The sequence below is a fragment of the Oryzias latipes genome, chromosome 1 (assembly GCF_002234675.1).
Source record: "Oryzias latipes chromosome 1, ASM223467v1".
Classification (NCBI taxonomy): domain Eukaryota; kingdom Metazoa; phylum Chordata; class Actinopteri; order Beloniformes; family Adrianichthyidae; genus Oryzias; species Oryzias latipes.
The window spans coordinates 4,032,128-4,041,750 of NC_019859.2; the positions used below are offsets into that span (position 1 = coordinate 4,032,128).

General features: G+C 37.7%; 1 protein-coding gene across 1 annotated transcript; it reads right to left on the reverse strand.

Moving 5' to 3' along the window:
* Positions 1 to 2,772: 2,772 nt before the first annotated feature.
* LOC101173525 (surfeit locus protein 6 homolog) lies at positions 2,773 to 6,009 on the reverse strand. The gene is made up of 5 exons (XM_004065618.4): positions 5,908 to 6,009; positions 5,600 to 5,759; positions 4,115 to 5,470; positions 3,974 to 4,034; positions 2,773 to 3,599 (listed from the first exon to the last, which is right to left on the reverse strand). Exons 2-5 carry the CDS (start codon positions 5,745 to 5,747, stop codon positions 3,530 to 3,532), a joined length of 1,635 nt encoding a protein of 544 aa, XP_004065666.1. The 5' UTR covers positions 5,748 to 5,759; positions 5,908 to 6,009; the 3' UTR covers positions 2,773 to 3,529.
* Positions 6,010 to 9,623: the final 3,614 nt, after the last annotated feature.

A 9,623-nucleotide genomic window follows, 5' to 3' on the forward strand; every position in this document is an offset into this window, starting at 1 on the left:
AAACGCTTGGCCTAATAAATGAGTCTTTAGCCGAGTTTTTAAAATGAAAAGTGAAACGTCTGGCTAATATTTAACAGCAGAGTGTTCCAAAGCTTTGAAGCTCAAATGAAGGCTTGTTCAGCCCTAAACTTCCTTTCCGGCCTCGGTACCTCGAGGACAAGCTGACCAGCGGCCCTAAGACGCCAGGCAGGAGTGTAAGGAGAGAGGTCCTACAATTGAGCCCTGAGAAACCCCACAAGAGAAATGAGCTGGGGCAGATGTATTTTCAGAGAAGCTCACACTCAAATATCTTTAAAACAATCATTTTATGACTCATGTCAACTTTTATAGGAATGTATGTGACATTGGTGAAGATCCATATCACATTGTTAACCCTGTAAAGTCCACTAGATCAAAAGAAAATTGATAGAAATTTTTATTTTGGAGTAATTAAGACGTTTTTAAACCTTTTGATGAATTCTACAAAAATTTAGCAATTTCCATTTTTTGTGAGATGAATATAGGATCATTTATGATTTTTTGGGTACGTTTCTGCTCACAACGATGTTAGTTTGAGTTACAAAAACATTAACATGAAGCACCTTGTTTATCCATTGTCTCTAATTTGATCCACACATTTTTAAGATGCTGTAACTGTTTTATAAAGAATAATCAACAACTGTTGTGTTCTTTCAAAACAACAGTCATTAAAACAATAGATTAGTTCTTCTCACCATGAAATTCTAAAAATTAGCTCAACTGTTTGCCGCCAAACGTGTTATTGAGAGAGCCATTTTTTTTAGCAGAAAAAGTCCTTCTACTGCCCCTACTGGAATAATGATGAACTACAGGGCAGAAAACATGGAATGTTCTGTGCAATGGAATTTTAATAAAAGTTTACATCATGCTAATGAGCTAGGGGTCTCAGAAATGTGTGTATAAAAATATGATGTTACATAAGTTTAATATATAATAAAGTTGAAACTATAAAAGTAAATTATAAAACTGTTTAAAACCATGAAGTTTTAAACAGTTTTGGAATAAAATGTTTTTTTGTAACTGGAATAGTGGTAACTACTCCTTCACTTTTCACTACATAGTGCACTATATAAAGCGTTCACCCTTTTATAGTGCTGTCTGAATCTACATAATTCCAAAATCAATAGCCATAGAAATTTCCCAGAAGTCTCTGCGAAAACCTGTGTATATTGAGGCTCACTGCATTGGCGAATAAAGTCCTCAAATGCATTGCGTTTGGACAGTTTTTGCCACAAAAAATGTGTTTAAATGTATTTTTTAATAAACAATCAACATTTTTATCTTCAGAACACAGTGGATTCATAAATAATCTTGTAAAATAATTGTATTTTTTGTGTTCATGCTGCTGCATTCCTGCTCATCACAGCTTCTGTTTAAGAACTTTTCTTTTGAAACACAATCTGTGGTTGAGTGAAAACAACCACAACATAAAACATAAGAATATATGAATAAAAAATTAAAACGAATGAATATCTAAATAAATATAAACACATTTAAAACAAAAACTGTTTTTCTTCTTCTGCACTGTTCTTGCAGGTCACCACAGCTCTTTTTTTGAATAAACCTCTGTGGTGGATCAGATTTTCCTTTGATTGACATTAGCTCTGGATGTGTTGTGTCAGTGTGTGAAACGAGATCAGGCACAAAGTTTTCCTCAGAATATCTAATGTGGAACTCGTGAGAGAATGCAATGTCTTTAACAGAGGATTGTCCTTTACTCATTATTCTGGTCGTAGAGAAAAATAAGTTGTCGATAAAGTTTCTCTGTTTCCCTAGTTTGAAGAGACTGTGTTGGATTCTGTTTTCCTTATTGAACAAGAGACAAGTAGAAATGCTAAGCCAAAAGTTTAGCTGAGTTTAATTAACCACAAGGAGATTCATTTCCTGATTTAGCTTCTTAACTTTTGCAAAAACTGTCATAAACAAATGATGACATGAAACTGAAGTGAATCCAGAATATTTAATTTTTTCTCCTTCATATGTTTTTAAGGAAGTCAGAATTGTCAATCAGAGATCAAAACTCAGACGTCCAAAGGGGACAGTCATGTCCAGACAAGATTTGGGGGATTTCCTTGCAGTTTTGGTCAGGCTACCAAATCTGTCGGCTCTTTGAAGAAAAACTCTGCAATTAAGCTGCAGCTCATTCACTTTTCTGTGACGTAGAGTTTATGGCTGTGGTCTGCGGCTTAGGTGACTAAGGCTTAAACAGTCGGTGCTTTTGCTGACCTTCAAGGTTGCTTTGGCTTTGGTTGCTTCGCCAAATGTGCTGTATTTTGCTGGTGATCCTGTTGAAATGATGCTTTAAAACCCAGTATATTTGTCAAAAAAAATCCTATTAAAGCCCAAACATTTTGAGTGATTTTAAACACTCATAGTTTGTTTTTGAAATTTTGAATCGCGGTTCTAAAACTGCTGGTTATTGGTAAATGAGTAAAGTATTGATAGTAAACCCAAAATGTGTCTATTTTACCGTTTTAACTTGTTTTATAGGAAAAAAAATATTAAAGGCACCCTAAAAATGTATTTATTGATTAATGCAAATGCTTGTGACATGATTTTCTGCTTTCAGTTTTTGAATTTGCCTCAACTTCTTGTAAACAATCAGGTAAAAAGGTTTATTGATTGTCTTAATGAGCTAAAACAGTATCTTGATCTTGTTTGGACAGTTCTTTTTTCTGCTGCTGTCCGTTTAGAACAAAGGTAATGTGTTTTCAAACAACGGGGTTCTTAAAATATGACTACTCAACAATGGAATTCTGTAACGGTAAGATTTTATTGTCAGTTTAATCGATTACATCAATTAAACATTGCAGTCCCGGTCAAAACTTGAACTATTTTTTAAATCCCAGCTCAAAAAGTAAACTTTTCTGGCGTTTTTCTTGAAGACACTCCACAACATTCATTCTGACGTCCTCATTTATCCTCTCCAGAACTTCAAACTGTTACATTTTAAATGATCTAGGTTTAATTCTGTGCTTATGTCTAAAAAAGGACTTTAAATCACTTTTACCAATAAAAAGAACAACATACTGAGGAAGTAACCTTGTTCTAAATATAGCTACAATGCAAAAACTAAACTTTAAAAAGTAAAAAGACTCTTCTTTCCAGAAGCTTTGTCTTATTTCCAAAATAAATTATCTTGTCAATAAGATTATTATCTTGTTTTTTCAACATTAAAATAAACAAGGCTCCAGTGACTACAATGTTGTACTTAAAAAAAGAATTCTTGGTAAGACCTTCTATCCTAACCCCCTTTGGTATTTTTATTTTTTTGCTTCTTTAAAGAAAATCTACCAATGTGTTAAGAATTTTTTGACCAATTTCTAAGGGGCCGGTTTTTGCAGTGTACGTTCATGTTTTCAGTTTGAAAACGTGTTCATCCATTTCAGAATGCACTTTTATTGAGAGAAAAGCATTAGATTCAGTACAGAAACACCAAAGGATGTCAGTTCTAATGACAGGAAAATAAAAGTCTTTTTTAAAAAGGTAGAAACTGGATTTGTGGAGTTTCTTATTGACATCCAGCAAAGTAGGTGTCCATTTGCTTGAGGCAGCTGCTGGAGATCTCTTTCAGAATTGATCTGTTAAAATAACAAAACAAGTTGTAAGTTTTTCATCATTTTCTTTTCTTTTCTGGTTAATAATCCGTTTTCTTATATTCAAACTTCATTATGCATTTTAAACTTGAATTCCTCATTTAGATGTGTTAGAAACTAAATAATATAAAGCTTGACACTGAAATATTTGATTCCTTGGGATGACATCTAGAGAATCTGATGTTAGTCACAATTAAAATCCTGTTACTTTTTCAAATATAAGGAGAGTTTATAGTTTTTGTGGATAAATAGGCATTTCTTGGGCTCTATTTTCTTAAAGTTTCTTACAATAAGCTCTGAATTTATTTTATTTCTAAAGTACAAGTTAAACAAAAGGGAATTAAATGCAAAGTCCTCACCTCCAGTAGCCACTCTCCACGAAGCATTTAGCGTCATCAGTTATGTCGTCATCCATGAAGGCTTTAGAAGAAAGAAAGGATCATTATAATCATGCAGAATGTACTAAATCCAAAAGCTCCTCGTCTTGTGCTGAAACTCACCTGAGCACTTTGTGCCACACTCGGTTTTGGACCCGCTGTTGCCAGAATCACAGAGGCTGCCGGACAGCTGGAAGAGGCCGTAAAAGCTGACGGATCCATTTAAAGGCTTGTAGGAGTGGTCCTCTTGAGAAGAAGATCCCTGGGTTTCTTTGCTTTTGTCATCTTTGTCATTGTCCTTTTCCGTCTCCGTGGAGGAAGCCCGTCGTCTCCGTATGAGGAGCCTGGCTGTGGTGCTGGGCACTGCTGCAGAAGCAGTGGCAGAAGCAGTGGCGGTGGACGGAACAGAGGCAGCACTCCGGGTTGGCTTAACGGTTCCCTGTTGGTGGCTTCCCACTTCAGAAGGTTTATGGCTGTGTTTTCCGCCTTTTCCACCTTTCTCTTCTTTGCTTTCCTCTTCTTCCTTACTCTCATCTTTCCCCTTTCTGCTGTCTGGACTCCTCCTGAACCGAGCCTCTCGTTTTTTTCTGAACCCTGCAGAGGTGCTGTCTGACACAGCAGCGGTGCCTGTAGCAGTGAAGGAGGCGGCGGCGGTGGTGGGTTTACTGGTTGTTGCCCCGACAACGCCATTGGTTACCTTTTCATGGCTTTCACCTGAAGAAGTAGATTCCTGACCATGCTTACCAGCATGGTTTTCTTTGCTGCTGTCTGTGTCTTTTCTGTCGTCTTTCTTTCCTTTTTTCTTGTGGCTCTTTTTGGATGGAGCGTCTCGTTTTCGTCTCAAGCTACCTGCAATGCTGTTTGACGTCCCAGCTGTGTCCATGGCAACCGTGGCTGCCTGAGTTACCATCTCCTGGCTTCCATTCCCAACTTTCACAACATTGGTCTCATCGATTTCTTCGTTGTTCTTTTCATCTTGGCTGCTCTCATCATCACTTTCATCATGGCTGCTATCACTGTTGTCGTCATCTTCACTGTTGTTGTCTTCCTCTTCACTGTTGTCTTCCTCTTCACTGTTGTCTTCGTCTTCACTGTTGTCTTCGTCTTCACTGTTGTCGTCATTTTCGTTGTTGTCTTCGTCTTCACTGTTGTCGTCATTTTTGTTGTCTTCATCTTCCTTGTTGTGGTCATTTTCACTGTTGTCATCAACGCCATCTTCATCTTCGTTCCTTCTCGATTCCCCTCGTTTCCCATCAAATCGAGCCTCTCGCTTTCGTCTCAAACTCCCAACGGTGCTGTTTCCGGCGTTGGCGGCGCTAACAGCTGCAGCCGAGGTTGTTGAGCTGGTGTCCACGACAGTGACCGTGTTATTACCAGCAGCCGCCTGTGCGGTTGGTGTGGCTGCTGGAGGTGGGCGCACAGCGTTCCCCATGACCAGGCTGGAGTCCAGATGGGATCTTCTCTCCACTTCACAGGAAACTGAAAAGGCAAACGTGCACGAATGAGGACAAAGGCTTCAGTCATTTATCACAATAGATAGGGACGAGGTGAGAGTGGTTCAAAACCCCAAGACTCCGCTTCAAAAATGGATCGATTGATTGATCTCACCCAGAGCTAGGATTTTGTCGTTAGTTTTGGTAACGGTCAGGGCCTGCTGGAGCTTCTTCTTCAGCTCACATCTCGAGATGATCTTGCTCTCAGACAGATGTGCCACAAAGGCGGCCGTGGCCAACACCAACAGCAATCCCAGCTTCATGTCAGCAGGAGCCTGAGGAGAATAGTCAAGATGGCAAGATAGTTATTTAACAAAAACATCAAAATGCATGAAAAACGAATCAATAAAATGGAACTTTCTCCTTATCAAATGAAACATGTTCATGGTAGCAGAAATATTTAAATTAAAAAAACCCTCATACCTTGTTTTCCTAATGAAGTTAAATCTCAGTGTGTTTGTGGAGGAGACAGGCTGGAGGTTCTCCCTCTTTTATAGGACACGCCATCATAGCGTCATCATTGTTGTCTCCATTGTTTTGCTGACAGATGGGGGACTTTTTAAAATACTGCCCACAAAGATGATTACTATCAACATAAAATGTGAAGGAAGCGTTTAAAAAAAAGACCTTATGGCCAACAAGGACTCAGAAACGTCAGCGTATATATCTGATAACAGGAATCACAAAGGAGCACGTATTCAGCGTTGACAAAGAAGGGTGCAGCTCGGCTTTGATCGCTGTCCAAACAGATACCTTTTGTTAGTGCAGATCCTGGGATCACTTGATAGAAAAGAATACATTCAGGGCTGTGAAAACTACTGAGAAATGTGTAACACGAGTGCGCATTAAGCTATTCTTAGCCCATGCAATGAGAATTCAAGGAAATCAAAGAGACCTGCACCAATCTGTTTAAAGTCAAGTCTCAGATGATCCTGAAAGGATGATTAAATTCAGACTAAACCAAAATTCTCAGCTCTACAAACCCTGAACACGTCATGATGAAATCGTGGAAACTTCCCTGTTGTTTTCTACCTGCATCATTTATGCAGCAATCATGTGCTCAGGACACTGTGTCCCGCCAGGTCATGACAATGAGAGGGATCTCATGTTTCTGAAGAACTTGTTTGGATTGTGCTGAGTAATCCTGAGTATTCGCAAATGCTTAACGACAAAACCTGAAGCACCTTCAAAATGTGTAACTTAGTATCTTAACTGTTTTATTTTTAACAGAGAAAGACCGTAACAGGATACATTAAGACGTCTGGGGTGACGGAGAGGAACATTGGAGTTTTTGAGGTCATGGATGAAAGCTGGAAAACAATGGCGAGATGTTCAAGGTGGAGGTGGGACTGCGTCAAGGATCAGCTTCTCGTACGTTGTGGTGATGAACAGACCGACAGAGGAGGCTGGACAGGAATCTATGAGGATCATGATGTTTGCAGATGATCTTTAGTGAGAGCAGGGAGCAGGTGGAGGACTTACAGACTTACAGTACAGAGGGGTTTTAGAGACTCTGATAGGAGGAAGAGCTGGAGGAAGCAGAGATGAAGATGTGTTTTGTCTGGGAGTGACCAGGGTAAAGAAGAGCGGATGACGGTGGATGTTCTGGAGATGAATGCAGGGAAGCCCATGGAGATGGTTCAGACACGTTGAGAGGAAGAACAGTGATGGTGTTGCTAAAAGGATGCTGAGGTTGGACCTACCAGGAAAGATGAAGCCCAGAGAGGAGGTTCATGGATGTAGAGGAGGAGGACATGAGGGTGGTAGAGAGTATAAGAAGGAAGCGGAGGAGAGGATTGGGTGGAGGCGAATATTTAGCTGTGGCGCCCCTTAAAGGGAGCAGCCAATAAAAAACATAATTCCCTTTCTTTAGAATGTCTTTTTCTTTGTTCTGTTGACTGAACCTCTCAATTATTTAATTGTTAGAGACATTTTATGCATTAAAAAGAATAAATATCTTCATAAAAACTGAATGTGTACTAAGTATCGGTACATCTTGAAACAATTAAACAAAAGGTATTTGCCCGAAAACCTTTAAAAATTATAATAGCTTGAATAAATCTGCATGTGTGACTTATAAAATTCCAAAAACAAGACAAAATACCAAAACAAGACAGAAAAAATGTTCTCAGTTTGCACTAGAAAATATTTGACTCTTATGAAGTTCATCTAAAATGAAGACGTGTGGACTCTTTCCACACTCGTGTAGAAAGTAAACGCCTGCTTCATTTGCACGTCGTCACATGACTTTTCATCCACAAAATCTTTTACCACGTCCAAAAAAAAACAGGTTTTCAAAAACATTGCATACATTTTTGACAAGTTGCTTCAACACATTTTTGATACCTTTTTAGGCTTCACATTTTTTAAATATATTTATATTTTTAAACCAATATAAATATATTTATTAAGTGCCTTTAAAGGATCTTCAGGACGAATTACAGCAGCTGTTGGATTTTTCTACCTCTCTCTATTTTGTTTTTGTTTTATTTATTTTTTTAAATTACTTTGTAATTTCTTTCTGTGAAAAGTACTATAGAAATAAAGTTATTCTATAGTCTAAAAGATTTATAGAAAAATGAATAAATTAATAAAAGTTTAATTATTATTTTGTGTTTCTGATTGTGGTTTTTGTCTCTGCACCTTTAGTTTGTCTTTCGCTGTCAAATCCTTTGAGTGTAAATTGTGTAATCTTGCTTTGCTTTCGTCAGCAGCAGAGTTTATTGCTCCACCACTTTTTTTCCATATCATCCACCATTATGATACTACCACTGTCATGCTGACTCCTAGTGTTATTTTTTTGACCAACTGTTGTCTCAAAGTGTTTTATGATTAGAAAAACATGGGCAATTCACCTTCAAACACACTAAAAATGCAAAGCAGAACATGTGTTTGTTTGGCACACTTGAAGTTATGATTGCATCACGCAGGCCTTCAAAAAGCCTGAAACAAAAACGTGACCAAAAAAAATGTTCTCAGCTTCAAGAGGAACCTGTTCAGATTGTTCAGTCATGTGCATCATCAATGTCTGCCAAGACTCTTTTTATGTGAAATACAGAATCCAAAAAGACTTTGTATGGAAATGTTTGCTCGATGTAGAGCCATTTATGTCTAGAATTACTAAAACATTCAGCACATTGTCAAAGATCTCAATCTAGAATACTTTTCACGCTGTTTCGGTATCAGAGCATCACTCAAGCATTCATTCAAGTAGAAAACTGTACCATCATTTTCACATTAAGAATCAGGCAGAACACTTGATAAAAATATTAAAAAAACACGTTTTTTTTAATGATATATCATCTGTATGAACGCAGAAACTGACTGATAGGATAGAACAGAATGAGAAAATACAGGGGAAAAAAGCCTGTTTGAGCTTTTCAAAAAATAGTTTCAACTGAAATTCAAAAATGTGAAATAAATCATTAAAAATAGACTTGAATGAGTGAAAATAAACTCGTGAAAAAAGTGCAGCTGACAGGAAAACAGGCTTAACGCAGCTTTCACATTTGACTCTCAAAGAAACCATAACCTCAGCTCCGTGTACATAAATCTGCCATTTATACATTCATTTTACTGACTTTTGTCCGAATTTTGATTATATTTTAGAAATTTAAATTACCTCAATTAGGCCAGATTAAAATGTTAAGGAGCTCAGAATCAGTCTCACCAAAGGTAAAGATAACCATTACTTTGCAAAGCGAGGTAAGTTTTATGTATAAAGACAATTCATAGTCCTTTACATTAGACAAAAAAAAGAAACATTCAAAAGAACTGTTGAAGGACTGATAAACAAAACATTTTAGGTCAATACAAAAATAATCTTAAATTGGTGTAAATTAAAGATGAGTTCTACAACATACCTCAACATGTTTAAGACAATGGAGAGCATTCAGATGGAAAAATAGAACAAGATTCTTTTTCATTTCCCACATACAGAGAAAACAACTGAGGACTCCACAACAATGCTGAAGACTCCGTGGTGACGTGATCGCCAATCATTCTCACGTCTTTTGGGCACGCAGTGAAATGTGTCCCTTTAGGCAAAGCATCCTCAAAACTCCGTCTTGGGTCTGAAGTACCTGGACTTTTACCAACAGGTGTGACACAAACACAGCACAGGTACCTGTTCAAGGTCA